Source organism: Macaca mulatta, chromosome 16 (assembly GCF_049350105.2).
Source record: "Macaca mulatta isolate MMU2019108-1 chromosome 16, T2T-MMU8v2.0, whole genome shotgun sequence".
Classification (NCBI taxonomy): Eukaryota; Metazoa; Chordata; class Mammalia; order Primates; family Cercopithecidae; genus Macaca; species Macaca mulatta.
The window spans coordinates 14,443,424-14,464,993 of NC_133421.1; the positions used below are offsets into that span (position 1 = coordinate 14,443,424).

At 44.3% G+C, this 21,570-nt stretch overlaps 1 protein-coding gene across 2 annotated transcripts in view; it reads left to right on the forward strand.

Moving 5' to 3' along the window:
- The window catches only part of ARHGAP44 (Rho GTPase activating protein 44), a 203,141-nt gene that overhangs the window by 146,055 nt on the left and 35,516 nt on the right, over positions 1-21,570 (forward strand). For both annotated transcript variants that reach the window (XM_015118630.3, XM_002800295.4), the window contains exons 8-15: positions 5,532-5,600; positions 8,065-8,146; positions 8,541-8,668; positions 13,763-13,874; positions 14,273-14,354; positions 17,124-17,204; positions 20,531-20,644; positions 21,320-21,411. In XM_015118630.3, the coding sequence (XP_014974116.1) occupies positions 5,532-5,600; positions 8,065-8,146; positions 8,541-8,668; positions 13,763-13,874; positions 14,273-14,354; positions 17,124-17,204; positions 20,531-20,644; positions 21,320-21,411 (760 nt within the window). The remainder of the gene's footprint in view (positions 1-5,531; positions 5,601-8,064; positions 8,147-8,540; positions 8,669-13,762; positions 13,875-14,272; positions 14,355-17,123; positions 17,205-20,530; positions 20,645-21,319; positions 21,412-21,570) is intronic.

Here is a 21,570-nt window from a genome sequence, read left to right on the forward strand (position 1 = left end):
GCAAAAATAGAACACTTTTAAAAAGTATTTACATATGATAACAATAAATTTCAGACAGCATGTCTTGGTGCCTCAAATACGACTAAAGAGCATATGGACTAGGCGCGGTGGCTCACACCTGTAATCCCAGCACTTTGGAAAGCTGAGGCAGGTGGATCACCTGAGGTTAGGAGTTTGAGACCAGCCTGAGCAACGTGGTGAAACCCCATCTCTACTAAAAATACAAAAATTAGCTGGGTGTGGTGGCTCATACTTATAATCCCAGCTACTTGGGAGGCCAAAGAAGGAGAATCACTTGAATCTGGGAGGTGGAGGTTGCAGTGAGCTGAGATCGCAACATTGCACTCCAGCTGGGGCAACAGAGTGAGACTCCATCTCAAAAAAAAAAAAAAAAAAAAAGAAGAAATCAAGGGAATGTGGATTTTAGGCACCAATAGATAAAGGTGAGATAAAATTGTCAAGTAAAGTGGAAAGGGAACTGAATGAGATTAGGAAATATTTTTTTAAGTAGAAAAATAATGTAGGTATGGCATCGATTTTAGTCAACAACCGAATTGACACTGCAGAAAGGTAAGCCAATGATGTAGAGAAGAATTTGAGAATTTCTTCTAGAATGTTAAGGTGAGAGCCAAAAAGAATGAAAGAAAAGATGACAGATGTTGAAGATAATGGAAAACCAAGGTACAGATAATAGGAGATCCTGAAAAACAAGCAAAACAAATCAGAAGAGCATAGAAAAATAAAATTGACCTGCATCAGAGATCTCTGTCTCAAATCTGTGATTCTGAAAAACAGAGATTTTGCGCTTTTTTTAACCTTTGAAATGATTTTTTACACAAACCTTCTTGAATCAGTAAACTTTATTTTTTAGAGCACTTCTAATTTTGCAGCCAAATTAAGTGGAATATAAAGAGACCTCCCATATATTTCATTGGCCCATAAACACACACAGCCTCCCCCAATGTCAACATCACACACACAGTGGTAGAGTCTGTTACAATTGATAAACCTATATTGGCGCATCATTGTCTTCCATAGTTCATAGTCTACTCAGGGGTTCACTCCTAGTGTTGTATATTCTGGGAGCTTTGACAAATGTATGCGACTGTATCCACCATTGTAGTATCCTAGAGAAAAATTTCATTGTCCCCACATCCTCTGTGCTCCTCCTATTTATTCCTCCCTGCCGACCCTTGACAACCACTGGTCTTTTTATTGTTTACATGGTTTTGTCTTTTCCAGAAAGTCATATAGCTGGAATCCTACAGTATGTAGCCTTTTCAGACTGGCATCTTTCACGTAGTAATATGCATTTCAGTTTCCTTCAAGTCTTTTCATGGCTTAACAACTCATATTTCTTTTTAGCCCTGAATAATATTTCATTGTCTGGATATACCACAGTTTATCCATTCGCCTACTGAAGGACATTTTTGTGGCTGCCAAGTTTGGGCAATTATGAACAAAATGCTGTAAACGTCCACATGCAAGCTTTTGTGTGACATACATTTTCCATTCATTTGGGCAAGTGCCAAAGAGCATAATTGCTGGATCATATGGTGAGAGTATGTTTAGTTTTGTAAGAAACTGTCCTACTGTCTTCCAAAGGGACTCTACTCTGCATTCCCACCAGCAATATATGAGAGGTTCTGTTGCTCCACATCTGTGCCTGCATTTAGTGTTGTCAGTATTTTGGATTTTGGCCATTTCAATTAAGGTTCTGATCCTTGTTCAGTCTCTTTGTTTTTTGCCTTTTACTGTATCTGTAATTTTTTGTTGAAAGGTGGACATGATGTGTTATAAAATAAAGAGTGGTACATAGTTCTTTGGAGATATGGTAAGCTGTGGGAGAAGGGGAAGCATTCATAGTGCTGTGATAGATCTCTTTGGTGAGCCTGTGCCTTAGGGCTGTGAATTTCACCAGTGCCTCTCATTTTGTTGTTGTTGTTGTTGTTTTAATTATTATTATTCCTTTCTTAGGTGGGACAGAATGGTTAGAGTGGGTTGGAGTTGAGTATTTCCCTTCCTCCTGCTAGGTTAGGCAATTTCAAAAGCCCCATAGGCTTTGGTAAAATAATTTCTCTGTAGGGCAGACCTTGTTAAGGATGGAGTACTCTAGTATATTTCAAAATGACTCCTTTTTTCCTCCCAGCGCTGAAAGCAGGAGAGGAATTTTCTCTGAAATTCCCTGTGAGAACCTGGTCCTAGAGCTCCTAGAGGTAAAAGTGGGTCCCCCTGGAGGATTTAACTTTCAGACTTGTCCATGCTGGGCCTCCATCAATTAGTCAATTACAGTATTGGTTTTCCTGCCCCAGTACTGATTTTGGCTGAGGTTTCTGCTGGTAGCTTTCTGTTTCAGTGAGTTGTAATTCTTGCGTTTGTCTGCCTGTGTCTCCAATTTTCAGGGCAGCAGTTTGCTCTATGAACTCACTTCTCTGCCAAATCTAAGAGTTGTTGAGTTTCAGTTTTTTCAGCTTTTTACCTGTTAGGACTGACTTCCAAGCCCCTTACATGCTGGACCAGAAACTGGAAGTCAGCAATAAAAATCAAGGTGTGCTTTTCACCAAGAAAAATTATTTAAAAGACCAGTATTTATAAATACCTTGGAGGTTTTTTTAAACAACAGAATATTTAAAATTCTACCATTGGCCAGGTGTGGTGACTCATGCCTGTAATCCCAGCACTTTGGAAGGCCGAGGTGGGCGGATCACCTGAGATTCTAGAGTTCGAGACTAGACTCACCAACATGGTGAAACCCTGTCTCTGCTAAAAATACAAAAATTAGCTGGGCATGGTGACACATGCCTGTAGTCACAGCTCAGGAGGCTGAGGCAGGAGAATCGCTTGAACCTGGAAGGCGGAGGTTGCAAGTGAGCCAAGATTGCACCACTGCACTCCAGCCTGAGCAAAAAAAAAAAAAATCTACCATAAAATCATGAGCTATTCTACCACAAACTCATGAATTGTAAATATTGCTAACAAGATTTGACAAGAAGACAATCTTTGACAACAAGAAGACATTATAAAATTGAGAGTTGTTTCTAGATTAGAAGAGTTAATATTATAAACACTTTGAATTTCCCAGAATTAATTTGATTAGTACTGTAGTAAGTAGATATAATTGTAGTAAGTTTTTCAAAGAATGAAAAAAGATTTCAAAAGTTAATGTGGAAGAATTACTAGAGCTTTGAATTACTAGCTCTTAAAATACATTATACAGTCACATGATTAAAACTTAGGAACTATTTCAGAAATTTATAGATCAGTGAAAAAAAGACATTGCAGCATGAAGAAAATCCAAATACAATGTGGTTTCATCTGATAAATAAGACATTTTCATACCATAGAGCAGTCTGCTCAATTCATGAACAGTTCTGGGACATTTGGTTAGCTATAAATTAAAAAAAAAAAAAAAGCTGCCTGGTGGGATTATAGGTTAATTTGGTTACTTTTTAATTTTTCTGAGTGTGGATTAGTTGTAAAATTGGAAAACGTGATTTTTCAAAATGCATTAAATTCTGGTGATTAATGATGAAAGGGTTTTTTACCTTTATAAAGAAAATTTGCTAATGATTTAGACAAGTGAGAATTTGATTTATAGTTTCCTTCTTACTTGAAGTGTGTTTTTTTTTTTAGAATCTATATTGTTAGCTTAATAGCACAGTAGTCCAATCATGCCTTTAAAAATCCTTTCTTCTTCCTGAGGGCACATATAGATTTTTGTAGGGTCATCAGTGAGAGAAGGACAGATGCCAAATTGTTGAAGGTGTATTTGATGCAACGTTTAGTCCTTCAGGCCCTCCCTTCCTTTCCTCTGTCTACTGAGCCATTTGTATCACTTAACTCTGTTTTTCTCTGACTTGAAGTATCGTCCTCCAGCTGGCTGGCTGGTGATGGACATCTCCTGAGCACAGCTGCTGCAGGGAAGACAGATAAGGTTGATTCCCAACTTGGCAGCCTACAAAGCATTTATTTAAGGGACCTCTGGTGAAATGGAGCCGAGGTGATCTTTGAGCCCATTTTATTATTCTTTGGGAAATTTACCATCCTTGAACCTTAATTTTTTTTTCATCTGTTCATTCAGCAAATAGTTGTGGCACCCCTGCTATGCTAAACACTTTGAGACAGTGGGTGACAAACAGATAAGATCCTTGATCTCCTGCTACCTACAGATCTGAAATTGGAAATTCAATACTTAACCTAAGAGAGTTAGAAGAGAATTCCTTGTAACATTGTGCCTGGCATCTAGAATGTTAATTTCCTTTACTCTTTCCTTATTCTGTGAGACTGGACCAAGCATAGCATTGTCTAATCTGTACTTCAAGCTCTCTAGAGAACACATTTCCTCTTTTAACTCTGTGACTCTGTTCTGTTGCCTTGTGTACAAGAACTCTTGAATGATGTTCTCAGCAATTGCTTGCCTGTCACAGATACTGAAAAGGAAACAGATTGCTCCTGCACATCCCAGTGTTCTTAATAAGAATAGGCTTAATTAGCAGCTAGAGAGACTGAGGGTTATGGGGTTGGTGCAGATTGCTTGGGGTTTCATGAAACAGGCTCTTCCTGATGCATATAGTTACCTGCTTTCATTGGTTCAGCATCTAGGTCAGCGCTCTTGTGCTGTTGCCATGTTTGCCCCAACCTGAACACATAGACTCTTCTCTCCTCAACTAAGTGCCTCTTCTAAGGATCTCCATCCTAGAGCGGCTGCACAAGGAGGAACCTTAGAGATCGTATGACTTGAGCAAGCAAGTTCGGACAAGTGACGTGCTCAAAAATACGGTTAATGACAGTCTGCATTCCGCTCAAAATGTACTTCTATTATGCCATGCTATGAGTGATTCCATAGAACTGAAAACTGTTCTCCTTGGAGGACAAAACATTCCAGATTTCAGTGCAGCATTAGGTCATCTAATCTCATGGACAACTGAATCTAATACTGCACCATTAGATTTGTGTGCAGTATTGCAGGAGTCCAGATGTTGCCAAGTTTTGAGTCAACAATCCTTTCCCTGTGCACCTGTCTTATCCAAGCTTCCTCCAAGCTGGTGCATTTCCATCTCTTTCCCATATGCTTGTGATCAACCAGTCAGTATTGAGTCAGTATTGAGAATGAAGGGAAGCAGACCAGTGGAAGGATCAAAGAGAAGAAATGGCATTATCAAAAGAGCAGTAGCACAATGCGTACTTGGAGCTTGCTTCAGAATTGGGGGGCACAAGCTATAAAGATGGATGGAACTAATTTGCACATCAGTCCTCTACACCAACTTTGACTTTCACTCTAGCTGTGGTCCACATGTCAAAATCTCTGGGGAAATGACTGACCTAGGTGTTCTTTGCAAGCTTACACATTCTTCAGAGCTGTGGTTGACAAGTATGGAAATGCTCATGGGAAACTTGTAACATATCAAGCATTATTAAAATTGAGATTAAGCAGTGTTTAAGACTCTTTCCCCTATGATGTGTTGACGTATGCATTAGCCACTCTCCATTGGTTTATGTTTTACCTTGGTTGTATATTTTGCCTTGCACAGGACCAGCTCTCAGCCGACATGTACAGTTTTGTGGCCAAAGAAATTGACTATGCAAACTACTTTCAAACGGTAAGTGCCCAGAAAGGTGAGATTGCTTAAAGGCTGTTCGTAGGAGAAGGGAATGTGGGCATGGAATTAAGAGTCCCTTAGTTGAACACATCATAGAAAAAGGTGGGAACTTTGACCATTTTACTAGTGAATAAATCCTGCCATGCTCCTGATATGGATTTCTCCAAAAACCTTAGAATCAAACTCACTCCCATCCCTCGGGATTATTGCAACTCAGTCCAGTGATTCTCAACCAGGATTGATTTTGCTCTTTCCCCTGGTGGGCAGTTGGCAATATCTGGAGACATTTTTGATTATCACAGTTGTGGAGGGAGGTGCTACTGGCATTTAGAGGGCAGAGGCCAGAGATGCTTGTAAATATCCTACAATGCACAAGACAGCCCCCACACCAATGAATTATCCAGTCCAAAATGTCAGTAGGGCTGACATTAAGAAACTGTGGTCTGTACTAACAAGGGGCTTGAGATAGGAAGGCAATTCCTTCACCCAGCACATTTTTTTTTTTAATCTAGATTTTTATGAAAGACAGTGACTGATAGGTAAATGATGATTGATGTGGCCTCTTTGCCTGCCTCTCACCAATCAAAGTGATTTAGACAGTAAGAAACAGGATCTGAGTCATCTAAACTTGAATAAACTGGTGCAGATAATTAAGGCCCAGGTTGTTTACCAGGGTAAATGCAAAGCAAGTTAGAAAACTTTGAGAGAGAAAAAAGTTCAAATAAAAACGATCAGTTATGCTCACCTGCCTTTAAAGTTGGGAATAAAAGGCTAAGACCTAAAAGCTCTTGATATATAATCGGGGAAGGAAAGGAATGATAAGGAGGGAAGGTAAAGAGAGGAAAAACAAGAAATTCTGCAAAGTTTAAAATGCTTTGATAAGTATGGTGGAACAACTGTGGGCTGTTAGCAATTTTCCAACATTTCATTAGTGGTTCAGAATGCAGAGAAGCCGCTTCTACTGGAAAAGGAGTTGATATGCATTACTTCCAACTTGGAAAGTTTATTTAATTTTTTTTTTATTGTTATTTTTTGAGATGGAGTCTCGTTCTGTTGCCCAGGCTGGAGTGCAGTGGTGCAATCTCAGCTCACCACAATCTCCACCTCCCGGATTCAGATGATTCTCCTGCCTCAGCCTCCCGAGTAACTGGGACTACAGGTGCATGCCACCACGCCTGGCTAATTTTTGTATTTTTAGTAGAGATGGGGTTTCACTATGTTGGCCAGGCTGGTCTGGAACTCCTGACCTCGTGATCTACCCGCCTCAGCCTCCCAAAGTGCTGGGATTATAGGCATGAGCCACTGTGCCTGGTGGAAAGTTTATTTTAAAGTAGTAGAAATTTTTCAGGTGTGTTCCATTGGTTGTATTCATGAAGCTAATATTTAATTTTAGAAACTCTAAGGCATTAGAGTTTTACATTAGTTTGACATTAGACGTTACAATTTAGACTTGGAAAGAGAGCCTAATTGTCATTTGGGTACCATTTATTTCAATATTCTGATTTTTTTAAAAATTCATATTAGTTTTACTTTAATTTTACTTAAGGATATTAGTGTCCACCCTCCACAACAAGCCCTCAAACAGATTAATTTCCTCTCTTTTCCTTATACATGCCCAGTTTTGGGGAAGGGACAGGAGGATTCAGTAATCAAAGGAAGTAATTAGTGTTCATGAGTTTCATCTGCTCTTATCAACATGTTGGCCACTTTTAACTAATCATATGGTCAAAATAGAATACTTTGAAGGAATTTGTTCTTTGGACTGCATCATTTTCACCAAAGCAATCTCACCTCCAGGGTATTTGAAGAAGATTGCACATCAAGCCACAAGTTTTCTGATCAGTGATGTGTTAAACTAACTTTGCAGAAACAAAAGATGTGTACAAATTAATGATATTTAACTCGTACATATCTCATAAATCAATTATTTTTCATATTTATTTAAACAAATTTGTTTGTATTTTAAGAGATGGGGTCTTGCTATGTTGCCCAAGCTGGTCTTGAATTTCCTGGGCTCAAGTGATCCTCCAGCCTCAGCCTCCTGAGTAGCTGGGATTACAGGCATGAGCCATCACACCTGGCTCAGCAAATGTATTTCTAAATGTGTTTTCCGTTTATGTTTGCTACGGTTGCCCCTTTCTTTGTTGCCTTTTGCACTGAGGGTGGGGTGCCACCGGAGGAAGGGTGGTGATGAAGGCAAGCTTTCTAAGCCACGTTCCAGCTCTGAAGAGCTCCCGCTGTTCCTTTCTGGTTCTCCTGCTTCCCAAATTTCCACTTGTAGTGACTTTGTTGTTACGGAGGCTAAAGAGGAAGCACGCTCAATATTTTAGGTAGATTGGAGGAGGGAACGGGTGACTACCTCCTTCCCCATGTGGAAGCACCTTTCGGCAAAACGCTTTGCTTGCCATGGCAGCCTGGGTCCTTGCGCCTCGCTAAGGGTGATGCTTGCCTTGTGTCTTCTCAGCTAATCGAAGTGCAAGCTGAATACCACAGGAAGTCCTTGACACTATTGCAGGCTGTGTTGCCTCAGATCAAAGCACAACAGGGTAAGTGCAGGCCTTCCCTGGAGAAGGGAGGGCTGGAAAGCCTGCTTCCCAGATGAGATGAATTCCCTGTATGTCGTTGGCCCTTACACTCTGCCCAAAGGATCATCTATAGATGAGCCTTTAGGACTTACTTCCAAGCTGGTGCCTTGAGTCGGGGGTGTGTAGGAGTACCCGTAGAACATTAACCCCAGTGGCCCTGAACGCAATTGGCTGGCCATCCCCTGCCCCCTGGCCCCAGTCCTCCTGTTATCCCTAAAACCACAGAATGGAGGCTCAGTTGGGCCTCCTTCTCTTTGGAAATCTCAGGAGAATCTGGACGACAAAGGAAAGCGAGATTCCAGCATGAGTGACCTTGGCGAACAGCTGACTGACTCTTTCTCACTCCTCCCCTCAGAGGCCTGGGTGGAGAAGCCTTCCTTCGGGAAGCCGCTGGAGGAGCACCTCACCATCAGCGGCCGGGAGATTGCCTTCCCCATCGAGGCGTGTGTGACCATGCTGCTCGAGTGTGGGATGCAGGAGGAGGTAGGGATGAGCATGGCCACACGCTGCCCCGGGCAGGTCTCCTCTTGCACGAGACAGAGCCTACAGGATCCTCCCTCCTGTACCATCTCCACTCCAGCCCCCACAAATCTTGATGGGTTAAGACAGTGGCTCAGCCCCGTCTTCTGCAGAACACAAATCGATCCTACCTTTTACCGTGAGCCTTCATTTGTCAAGAAGAGAGGATTACGATGAGGAACAGATGGTCATATTCTAGCCATTCTTTCCTCTGGTTTAACATGTTTGGATAATTTGGGCATTCTGCTGCTATTTTTTTTTTTTTTTTTTGAGACAGTCTCGCTCTGTCGCAAGGCCGGAGTGCAGTGGCGTTATCTTGGTTCACTGTAACCTCTGCCTCCCGGGTTCAAGTGATTCTCCTGCCTCAGCCTCCTGAGTAGCTAGGACTTACAGGCGTGTGCCACCATGCCCAGCTAATTTTTTTTTTTTTTTTTTTTAGTAGCGATGGGGTTTCACTATGTTGGCCAGGATGGTCTCGATTCCTTGACCTCGTGATCCACCCACCTCGGCCTCCCAAAGTACTGGGATTACAGGCATGAGCCACTGCGCCCGGCCCTGCTGCTGCTATTACTACTACTTCTCCTTCTTTCTCCTCCTCGTCTTCATCTTCCTTCTCCTCCTCTTCTGCCTCTTCCTCTTGCTTAATAAGTTACCTAGTTTTAGGTAATTTTAAACGTTAAGGCTCTAAATCTTTTTTTATCACAACTCTTTTATAGAGATCCTGAAAACATGATTGATAGATATATTAGAAAGTACTTTTTAAGAGCCACGTGTAAAAAATGTCTATGAGAAATTGTTTCTTTCTTTTTGAGACCGAGTCTTGCTCTGTCACCCAGGCTGGAGTGCAGTTGCATGATCTCAGCTCACTGCAACTTCCACCTCCTGGGTTCAAGCGATTCTCTTGCCTCAGCCTCAGAGTAGCTGGGATTACAGGCGTGTGCCAGCATGCCTGGCTAATTTTTGTATTTTTAGTAGAGACGAGGTTTCACCATGTTGGCCAGGCTGGTCTTGAACTCCTGACCTCAAGTGATCTGCCCACCTCGGCCTCCCAAAGTGCTGGGATTACAGGCATGAGCCACTGCACCTGGCCCAAGAAGTTCTTGATAAGCGTTGTTTTATTGCTGTGTAAATCATTTCCTGGGAGATACATCTCATCTTTGGTTTCTTCCATAGACTATTCGAATATTTTTCCTGCATCTTCCTTTGATCTGATTTGCCAATCAGTATTTATTTAGGGCATGCTGTACATGTTTTATTGAGCAAAGTATGAGATAGTGAGACAGGAGACTATAAACTTATTGTGGGAGATGAGCATAGCATCCCTCAGTTAAGCCTAATTTACGTAAAACAGTCTGTAAGTCTCTAAGGGAGACTCAGACAAAGTAAGGGCTGTGGATGAGAAGGAAGCCAGTGAGCGTGCGGGTGTATGTTGCATGCTTCCTGTAGGCCAGCCTGTTCTAGATGCTGGATATTCGAAAAAGAATGGGAATAAATGTATGTTTTTAGCACATTTTATGTGCCAGGCATTTGCATGTTTGTTATCAATTTTTTTTAGCTTAGCTTAGCTTAGCTTAGCTTACCTTATAAGACAGGGTCTTGCTCTGTCACCCAGGCTGGAGTGCAGTGGTGCGATCTTGGCTCAATGCAACCTCTGCCTTCTGGGTTCATGCGATTCTCCTGCTTCAGCCTCCCAAATAGCTGGGATTACAGGCTCCCAGAGCCTGTAATGGAGTTTCAGCATGCTGGCCAGGCTAGTCCGGAACTCCTGACCTCAGGTAATGCGTCTGCCTCGGCCTCTCAAAGTGCTGGGATTATAGGCGTGAGCCGCTGCACCGTGCCTCAATTTAAAACCGAGAAGGTCTGTACCATCCCTGAGAGAGAGTTTTATGGAGAAAGATAAACTGGACCTTTTTTTTTTCCTATCATTTTTTAAAAATTATGGAAAACCATAAACACATAAAGATAAAATAATGAACCTTAACACTCAGCTTATGGGCAATTTTGTTACATTTCTGCCTCCATTTGCTGACCCCAAACCCCTGCCTTGGATATTTTGAAGTACATCCCAGACATTATGCCATTTCATTTATAATACTTGCATATGTATCTCTATAAAATAGAGGATGTTTTAAAATACAGTTTTTGACTGAGCACAGTGGTTCACACCTGTAATCCCAGCACTTTGGGAGGCTGAGGTGGGAGGATCACTTGAGCCCAGGAATTGAAGACCAGCCTGGGCAACATAGTGAGACCCTATCTAAAAAAAAAAATAAAAAGAAATTAGTTTAAAAATAAAATAGGCCGGGCTTCGTGGCTCACACCTGTAATCCCAACACTTTGGGAGGCCAAGAAGGGCGGATCACCTAGGGTCAGGAATTCAAGACCAGCCTGGCCAACATCGTGAAACCCCGTCTCTACTAAAAATACAAAAATTAGCTGGTGGTGGCGCACGTGTCTGTAATCCCAGCTACTTGGGAGGCTGAGGCAAAAGAATGGCTTGAACCTGGGAAGCGGAGGTTGCAGTGAGCCGAGATCACGCCACGGCACTCCAGCCTGGAGAGTAGAGCGAGACTCCATCTAAAAATATATGTATATACACATTATTATACCCAAAAAATAACAGTAATCTATTAGTATCATCAAATATCTAATCAACATAAACTGGTTCTTGAAGAGCAGTACCTTTGATGTCTCCCAGCTCCCGTCTCTGCTCTTTCTGGGCTGTTCCATTTCTCAACAGACCTCGCTGTCTCACTTGAATTTTTCCCTGTTTTGTGTCAGCAGTTTTAGTAACAAAGAGGTTCAAGTTTCCCCTAGCCTAAAAAAATATATCTCTTTTCAGCCCAGCCACAGCCTCATATTTCTTCCCAATCTCTCTGGTTTTGTTTTTTATGCTACCCAATTTCTTAAAATAGCTCTCAACATTTGCAGCGCCTGCATCCTTGCCACCACCTACAGATCTTCCTCTGGTGTTGCTTCGCCCCGTCCCTGGGCTAAAACTGTCTTCCGGGATCCCCAGGGACCCCCAGGTTGCCAAATCTGATGACTTACTGCCAGCCTCTTGGGCCACACCACTGGCCTGGTGTTACTAATGTAACCCTCCACAGAACTTCTAGCTCCCTCGGCTCCCTGGTCCCCTCTGGCCTCTGACCACGGGGCCTCAGGGTCCTCTGTTCAGCACCATGGTCCCCTCCCTGCCCCGCTAGAGCTGCTCCTCAGCCTCAGTGAGGATTCCCCCTGTGAAAAGGCTTCACTCGTGCTCACTGCCATCCTTCAACATTTCCATGCACACTTTCCTCTAACGCCCCTGAAACAGGACTCCTTAGCTAACATAACAGTCCCCTCCTCCTCCTAGTTTTTATGCTTCTCTCAGTTACGCAATCAAAAATGTAAAGCCTTGTCTGTGACAGCTGTTTCCTTCTCTTTGGCATTGTCCATCACCAAATCCTGTTGGCTCTTCTTGCATGGCAAGGGCATGGTTTTATGAAGATCTGAGTGACTCCTTTCATGTATTCTGCAGCTTGCTGTCTTTGTCGTAGCAGCCTTACCGATACACTCGTCCAAACGTTCATGTAGCTTCCTCACATATATGCCCAAAGAGCTTTGCACATCTGTTTATCTGATGTACCCTATACTGAGAAGGGAGTTAGTGGTCCTAGCAAGGCATAAGCTTAATATTCCAGAGTGGAAACACTTTTTCTAAAGGAAATTGGAAGTCTCTATGGCCATAAAAGAGTAAAGGAGCAAGGACTATTCTACCTGCTTGTTTATCAGCCTGTGGGTTGCATCACTGAGTGCAAGGAACTAAGGTGGAACAGAAACCGATAGGTCTTTTTTTCTTTTTTTTGAGACAGAGTTTTGCTCTGTCACCCAGGCTGGAGTGCAGTGGCGTGATCTCGGCTCACTGCAAGCTCCGCCTCCCGGGTTCACGCCATTCTCCTGCCTCAGCCTCCTGAGTAGCTGGGACTACAGGCGCCCGCCACCACACCCGCCTATTTTTTTTTGTATTTTTAGTAGAGACGGGGTTTCACCGCGTTATCCAGATGGTCTCGATCTCCTGAGCTTGTGATCTGCCCGCCTCAGCCTCCCAAAGTGCTGGGATTACAGGCGTGAGCCACCGCGCCCGGCCAACTGATAGGTCTTTAACCCATGTGTCACTTACCTGTGACATGGTTTCTTTCCAACTCTGATCTGCATTCATTTTCTCCTCCACACAGTCCTCTCCTCTTCTCTTTCGCATCATAACTCTCTTTCACTCTCTAAGGTGCAATGGTTCACTTGGAAGACGTGGCAGTGATTTGAAAATAACTTTTGAAGGCATAGACTAAAAGTATAGGCCAGGCGCTGTGGCTCACGCCTGTAATTCCAGCACTTTGGGAGGCTGAGGCAGGTGGATCACTTGAGATCAGGAGTTCAAGACCAGCCTGGCCAACATGATGAAACCCCATCTCTACTAAAAATACAAAAAAAGTAGCTGAGCATGGTGGTGGGCGCCTGTAATCTCAGCTACTTGGGAGACAGAACATGAGAATTGCTTGAACCCGGGAGGCGGAGGTTGCACTGAGTCAAGATCACGCCACTGCACTCCAGCCGGGGCAACAGAGCCAGACTCTGTCTCAAAAAACAAACAAAAACAAAACCAAAAGTATAGCCCTGGTGCCTCCCAACACACCCACACACCCACCCTGTAGACCGTCTCACATTCAACTTACCAGACTGACCAGGTCTTAGTCAAATTATTCTCCAAGATTTATCTTACACATACAAGAACAAGATGTCTAAGTGCCCAAGGTTCATTTATCCTCTAAATAGCTACTGAGCCAGTGTGATGAGCCACCCCTGCACGAGGCTGTGGGGACACAACAAGTTCCTGCTCTGAAGCTGCTTATGTGCAAAGAGGGAGACATTGAGAAAGCAGGCAACTAGGGCATTGGGAAATGGTGTTGGGCGAATGCATCTGAGAGGTTCTGGAGAAAAGAAGCGGGCAGTCGTGGGGTCTGCGCGCTTTGCTGTTGTACCTTGGAGTTGCTGTGCGCTGACCCTCTGTCCTGCTGGTAGGGACTCTTCCGAGTAGCCCCCTCTGCCTCCAAGCTGAAGAAGCTGAAAGCGGCCCTGGACTGCTGCGTGGTGGACGTGCAGGAGTACTCGGCAGACCCTCACGCAATTGCAGGTGGGCACCTCTTGGGCGCTCCTGTGTGCCATGGAGGCTCACAGGGAAGGGATGGGTGGGGAGGCTGTGTGGCTACAAGTCCAGGACACTCGAGCCAGTGGCTGCCCAGTGCACTTCAGATGTGTCCACTCAGTGCCCAGTTTCAGGGCTGGGTACTGTGGCCCCTTGAAGGAGGGCCTCCTTGCATGCCAAGGGAAGACGAGGTAATTGCAGGAAGTAAGGGGGGCCAGGTCCCCTGTCAGAGCCTCATATGCATTTCCATAGGAAGCTAACATTAGCTGTTGACATGGTGGTCAGGAGGCCCATCCCCAGATGAAACCCACGTGGGCAGTGCTGGCTGATGGGTCTTGTCTCTGCCATGTCATAACCGTTCAGACCAATATTTTATTCATGCCTAGGAGCTTTGAAATCTTACCTCCGAGAGTTGCCAGAACCTCTTATGACCTTTGAACTCTATGATGAGTGGATCCAGGCTTCCAAGTGAGTACCCCTTGTTTTGGAATGTCCTGTGAGTTCCAGTTTATTTGGAAGTATGTGCTGAAATTATAGAAGCATGTAACCGATGATCTTGCAACCCCGTTTCTTGATCTCGCCATGAAGGAGTGCTTACGCATTTGCCCAAGGTGGCAGGTCCAGGGACACTGATGGTAGCATTATCTGAGATAGCAGAAGCCTAGAAGTCACGAAAGATTCATTGGAGAAGGGGGTTGGGAAGTGGCTAAGTGAACTGTGGAGTGTCTGTACCATGGCACACTCTGGAGCAATTAAAAATAGGTAGAGTTGTTCATGCTAACATAAACAGATAGGAAAGCAAGTTAACAAGGACTCCTGTGACATTCTATTGTTATAAAAAGGAAAATAAACACCCAGCACACTTAAAACAATAGAATTTTGAAAGGACCTATATTTGTGTGTAAGTGTATGAAAGAAAATTCTGGAAGGGCTCACATAGGCTGACAGCAGTGATTCCTTCTGGCCAGAAAAGTAGGACAAGTGAGTGGGCACAGGGTCTTTACCCTCATCTATAATAACTGAATATGTTTTAACAATAAGTAATAATGAACTTAAAGGGAGGTCACATGTCATGACACGTGGGCAGCGGCCTCTCTCTCTGCCCTCCTGAAGATGCGCCCAAGGGAGAGGCCGCAGCCCAGAGCCAGGTGCAGGGCTGTAGCAATGTGTCGGGAAGAGTACAGCTGCATGGAACAGGTAAAGCCCGCTAGCCCTGATACATGCTCTGGCTCCTACGCGTGGTTTTTGAGTCCTGGCTTATTTCCTCAGTTATGCATGCATCAGGATGGCATTGTATGTTCTCTTGGGCGTAGGTAAGAGCTGTCTTAAGTAGATAGTATTGTTTGGAGGAATGTACTTTTACTGAGCGAACGGACCGGTGTAGCGAGCAAACACACAACACCAGCGTGGGAGAATTGCTACCAGCGCAAAGATGGTGGAGATGAGGGTAGAGAGAGTCCAGGTGGGAGATGAAAGAGGGAGAAGAATGTTTTCTGAGAGCGGGACTAGAGCAAATAGCCACCTAAGGTGGGGGCCTGTGAAAGGAAATGATTTCTAGAGATTTCTAGTCACGGGATTTAGTTGTTGGTGTGTTTCTCAACAACACCGTGAGAAACAGGTGTTGTTTATCATCCCCCGTCAGAAACAACAGTGGAATATGTGTCTGATGCTGCTCCTTCTACTTTTTCAAGAACTGGGCCTGGAAGAGACCCACCTGACCTGGAAGGGAAACCAGGCTCCAATGTGTAGGGCCAGAAAAAGCCAACTCCAATCAAGTTGCCTAATGCTATTTTATTTCCAAAGTAGAATGGAGATCATGCACTTTAAAAGGCTGGCTGAATATATGGTTCTCTTTTATCTCATTATGGAAAGGGAGTGCTGCGTTTCATCATATTAATAATCACAAGTGTTACCATTTATTGAGTGCTTATTAGAGACTTGACATGGTTTTAAGCTCATTATATGTTTTTAACTCATGTAATTTTGACAAGAACTCTGTGAAGTGGGGTGTGCTGTTTCTCCTGTTTTACATTTGAGGAGTTTGAGGTATCGAACAGGTATGTAACTACAGGTTACCTGCTGGCTAATAAGTGGTAGAATGGGAACTTGAATCCAAGGAGTCGGTTTCAGGGCCTTGACACTTAACCGCAGCACTTTTTGCCTCTCTAGGACAAGAATGTGGTCCTAGGGATGAAGCCAAATGAGAACATATCCTTTGATGGAATCTGTCACTCTTATTATTTATTGGATATATTAGTGATCTTGATGATATACAGTTAGATAAAGGCAGGATAGCTCAGTGCTTCAGGACCTGTCCAGAGATACTTGTGTTCCCACTTCTTTTGCAAATGTGGGTCTCCATTAAGAAACAGGAATGATCCAGATGACTCAAAGAGGTCAGTGTCTTTGAACCAGGGAAAAACAAGAACCTGTTTCTGCCGCTGGATGACATGCATGCAGTACCTAAGATCACATCCTCTCAACCAAGCAATTTTGCCTAGAACAGTGGTTTCCAACCCTCTGCGTGCATCATTGTGTCCTGGGAAGCTTTTTAAAGATACTAATGCCTGAACCTTTTTTTTCAGAGATTTCGATTGAATTGGTCTGGGTTCTGTGATTCAAAGCTCCCAGGGCTATTGGGTTGATAACTATGAACCTGTGATGAAGCTGAGTTTCATCAGAGGCCAACACTCACCTTAACAAGACATTGCACTTCAGGCCAGCTCAGCAGGACACAGACAGATCTGCCATAGGATCGGACATCTGGGAGTCCCAGGAGGAGCCAGGGAAGCAAGGGCTGAAGTTAGGGATTACCAGGACAGTGCAAGACAGCCTGAAACTCAAAAAGGACACATCATTGCAAGCCACTTAACGTGATCTGTTTCCATGCTGGAGTCATGAAGAATACAGGTTCAGAATAGCCCATGGGCCGAGCTCCCTGACTGGCGTCTGTGTCCTCCCGCAACCCCATAGCCCTGTCACACCAGAGCAGGTCTGTGGCTCTGGCACATATTCACTTGGGGCCTCTGATGTGTGCAGAGGAAGCATTGTTAAAATAGCACAGGACAAGACAGAAGGAGAACATAGAGGGGTAAATAATAACCAAATTTTTTAATGCTAGCTTGTTGATATGGTCAGTTACAATGGTTGGTATCAAATAGTATGATTGGTTAATATGATTTCCAATGAGACTATTGATTCGTGCTCAACCAATGACTTTTCCTATCAATTTCTCAGTATCCAGGAGCAAGACAAGAAGCTTCAGGCTCTATGGAATGCTTGTGAAAAGTTGCCTAAGGCCAATCACAACAACATCCGGTAAGTGGATACTTACCAAGTGTAGACACATGGCTTGGGCTTATGTGAGCCTCAGATACACAACTCCCCAGCTAAAAGTCATGGTAACTACCACGCATAGCATTTTATGATGTCCAAGGCATTATTAACATACGTGGTCTCTCTTTTGTTTTTTGTTTGTTTGTTTTTTTGTTTCCCCCCCCCCCTTTTTTTTTTTTTTTTTTTTTTTTTTGAGACGGAGCCTTACTCTGTCGCCCAGGCTGGAGTGCAGTGGCACGATCTCGGCTCACTGCAAACCCCGCCTCCCAGGTTCATGCCATTCTCCTGCCTCAGCCTCCCGAGTAGCTGGGAGTCTAGGCTCCCGCTACCACGCATGGACTCTTTTAAACCCCAAACCACCCTGTGAGGGAAGGCAGGGATAATTATTGCCATTTTTTAGATAAGGAAATGGACTCAAAGAAGTGAACCACTGGCTAATTCAGTGAAAGGAGCAAAGGTGAATGCAAGCTATCTTAAGATGTTGGGGATTTATGGTAAAGACAGGTAGGTGTTGGTGGACACCTGGGGGAAGCTGACCTATGTGGGAGCTGGGGGAGGCAGAAGTGTCCTTAAGCAAGTCCACAGGAAGGAGGGGTGAGGGAGCGTGTTCTCCAGTGCTCCACCGTTCCCGAGCCCCAGCTGTGTTCCACGTCTGCCTCTCGCTTTTCTTGCTACCACCCGAGCTTCCACTTCCAGCACTCTGCAGATCCTTCTCCATGCCTTGCCTCCTGCTGCTTCACACTCTGCTTCTTTACCGCTTTGTCTTGCCAGCGCCCATCCCGGCCCTGCCGCCTTTCCTCCCAGCTTCTTAGGAGGCAGATTTTCAGCATCAGCACCTACTGCCATCTGCCTGGTTATTTCTGTTTTCCTGTTAAAAATCCCCAGAACGATGGGATGGCAGTTCCTCAAACAATGAAACACAGAATTACTGTAGGATCCAGCAATTCCACTTCTGGGTATGTACCCAAAAGAATCGAAAGCAGGGACTTAATATTTGCACACTCGTATTCGTAGCAGCAGTATTCGTAGTAGGTAAAAGGTGGAAAACCAAATGTCCATCTACAGATAAGTGGATCAACAAAATGTAGTATGTTCATGTAATGGATGCCATTCTGATTCTTGTCATCACATAGATGAACCTTGAGGGCATTATGCTACATGAAAAAAGCCAAACACAAAAGGAAAATGCAATATATGATTCCACTTATATGAAGTACCTGGAGTGGTCAAACTCAGAGAGAAACAAAATGGGATGGTGGTTGCCAGGGCTGGGGATGGTTGCCAGGGGCTAAGGGACAGGAGATTATTGGTTTTTGTTTTGTTTTGTTTTTCTTGAGTCAGAGTCTCACTCTGTCTCCCAGGCTGGAGTCCAGTGGTGGAATCTCGGCTCACGGCAACCCGCACCACCCGGGGTTCGAGTAATTCTCCTGCCTCAACCTCCTGAGTAGCTGGGACTATGGATGTGCACCACCATGCCTGACTAATTTTTGTATTTTTTTTTTTTTTAGTAGAGACAGGGTTTCACCATGTTGGCCAGGCTGGTCTCAAACTCCTGGCCTCAGGTGATCTGTCCGCCTCGGCCTCCCAAAGTCCTGAGATTACAGGCATGAGCCACCGCGCCTGGCCAAGATTATTGTTTAATGGGGACAAAGTTTAGCTAGGGAAGATGAAAACATTCAGGAGATGGATGGTGGTGATAGTTTCATAACACTGTGAATGTACTTAATGCTACCGAACTGTACATCTAAAAATGGCTAAAGTAGTGAATTGTATGTATATTACAAATCAAGTCCCGAAAGCGGGAATCGGATGGGTTCAACTCTTGGCACGTTGCTGACCATAGCCCTAGGCCACTGGTCAGTCCATGGGTTGGCCTAAGCTCTCAGCTTAAGTCCCACATCTTGGTCCAGACCTGTGTGGCCTCTTGGAGGGTGAGGGATGGCCAGGAGAGGCCGTGGGTGGAGTTTTCACAGTGACAGCTAAGTGATTACATGGTAGGACATGAGTCTGCTGGACTTTCTACCGGGCTGATGAAGGTGAGCAGAAAATCCCGAATGAATCGCTTCGCTATGATCCAAGCAAAATGGGCTTAGGACCACAGCCTATTGTAACTGAGAGGCCAGAGAAAGCATGTCCTCTGGGGGTCCTGGGGCCTCTCGTCGGGGCCTGGCAGATTTTGAGTGTGGTTTGCCAAAGCTGTTTTTTTTTTTTAATTTGCCCATAGCTTCTTCATTGTATTTGTTTTATTTCTATATAGCTTCTTTGTTGGCTGTTTTGATAAAATAACTTTATTAAGCTATCATTTTCATACTATCGAACCTTTTTAACATGTGCAATGTAGTAGTTTTTAGTGCGTTCATATAGTTTTGCAACTATTAACTGGTGTCTCATTTTAAAAAAGAGATCCCCTTACCCCAAAAAGAAATCCCCTTCCCATTAGCAGTCACTCCTTATTTCCCCAACCATGCCCCTAAGCAACCACTAATGTACTTTCTGGCTCCATAGATCTGCATAGAAATTCTAGGCATTTCATATAAATGGAATACTATAATATGTGGCCTTTTGTGTCTGGCTTCTTTCACTTAGCATACTGTTTTCAGGTGTATCCATGTTGCAGGATGTGCCAATACTTCGTTCCTTTTTATGGTTGAATAATATTTCATTGTATGGACATACCACATTTAATGTATCGGATCATCCCTTTATGGACATTTAGATCATTTCCACCTTTTGGCTATTATTAATAATTATGATTCCGTGAACATTCATGTACAAATTTGTGTGTGGACAGCTTTCTTTTGGGTAATATCCCTAGGAGAGAATTGCTGGATCATATGCTAAGTCTGTGTTGGACTTTTTCTTTATTAGATCTTTCTAGAGCACCCAACTGAGGGTAACTCCAGGAAACACCACCCCTAGCACGTAGATGTTCCTGCCAAAGGTACTTAGACATACTGTTGATCACTCCTGCACACAGGGAAGATGGCAAGAAGTAGTGGGGTTTGTAAAAAGTGAGGCACTTCAGGTCATTATATACTGAGTCAGAAGGAAAGATGGAGACTTTCTGGCCAGTGTTAGTTGAAGTACATGTTGACACCTGACCCAGTGAGATCTGAGCCTGTCTGTTTTTGGAAAGAGGATGCAGAATTTCCATTTTCTGACACATGAGCCATGTTCATTACATTACAGGTGCATGAGTCTCCTAGTCAGTGAGATATGTGACATCAGAGAAGCTTCTATCCAGTCCCCAGGGGCACCTGGCTGGTGTTGAGCCTTGGTTGAACCTGGCCCTTCTAATTTTCTTTTAGATACTTGATCAAATTTTTATCCAAGCTGTCAGAATATCAAGATGTAAACAAGATGACTCCCAGTAACATGGCAATTGTTTTAGGACCTAACCTCCTATGGCCACAAGCAGAAGGGTGAGTACAGGGTGGAGAAGCGATGTGGGTGATCGAGTGGGACTGCAGGGCCTGGGCAGGGTGGGCAGGACAGCTGGGGCCCCAGCTGAGCGCCAGCCTCGTGTATTTTCCAAACCCTGTTTCTGTGTTGGCCTGCTCCTCTTTTAGGCTGAGGAAGAGGCACAGAATTCTGCAGATCTTTCTTTTTGTTGATGGTCCAAAAGCTCCAAGTCTGGAGTCAGGGTCTTCTCTGAGCTAATTAAGTCAGCATTGGGATGAGGGGGAAGGAGGGCGTAGGACACGGTGACACAGGCCACGCAAGCTCTTACACTGTGTCATAAGAGGACACATCTCAGCCTCAGGATTCGGAGGGATAGAGAGCTGTCTCCAGAGACAGGAGAGTTGGAAAGAGGTTGAGAATCACAGGGATGGCAGGGAGGAGAATCACACCTCACATTGAAAGTGGCTGTGTAGGTCTTGTTCATGTGCCCTGGGGTTATCCCCATTCTGCAGATGGAGAAAGAGAAGTTCAGAAAGGTGAAGTGTCCCTCCCAAGAGAAAGTCTGCTCCCAAACCTCCGCCTGCAGGGTTCCAGTCCAGGGCCCCTTCCTGGGCTCTGCAGCCAGAGGACCTTGGGCCTCAAGTCCTGCCTCAGCTGCTAACTCCACCCTCTCTGCCTCTGCTCTCTGTTTACAGGAACATTACAGAGATGATGACCACCGTGTCGCTGCAAATTGTTGGGATCATCGAACCTATCATCCAGCATGCGGACTGGTTCTTCCCTGGGGGTAGGTGACAGCACCTAGGTATAGGGGCAAGAGGCAGACAACAGGAATATCACTGCAGGTTCTGAGCCTTTGAAGCCAAGTACCACTGCCCACAGACTTTTTTTTTTTTTTTTTGATTCCCCTATAAACACACACACACACACACACACGCACACACAT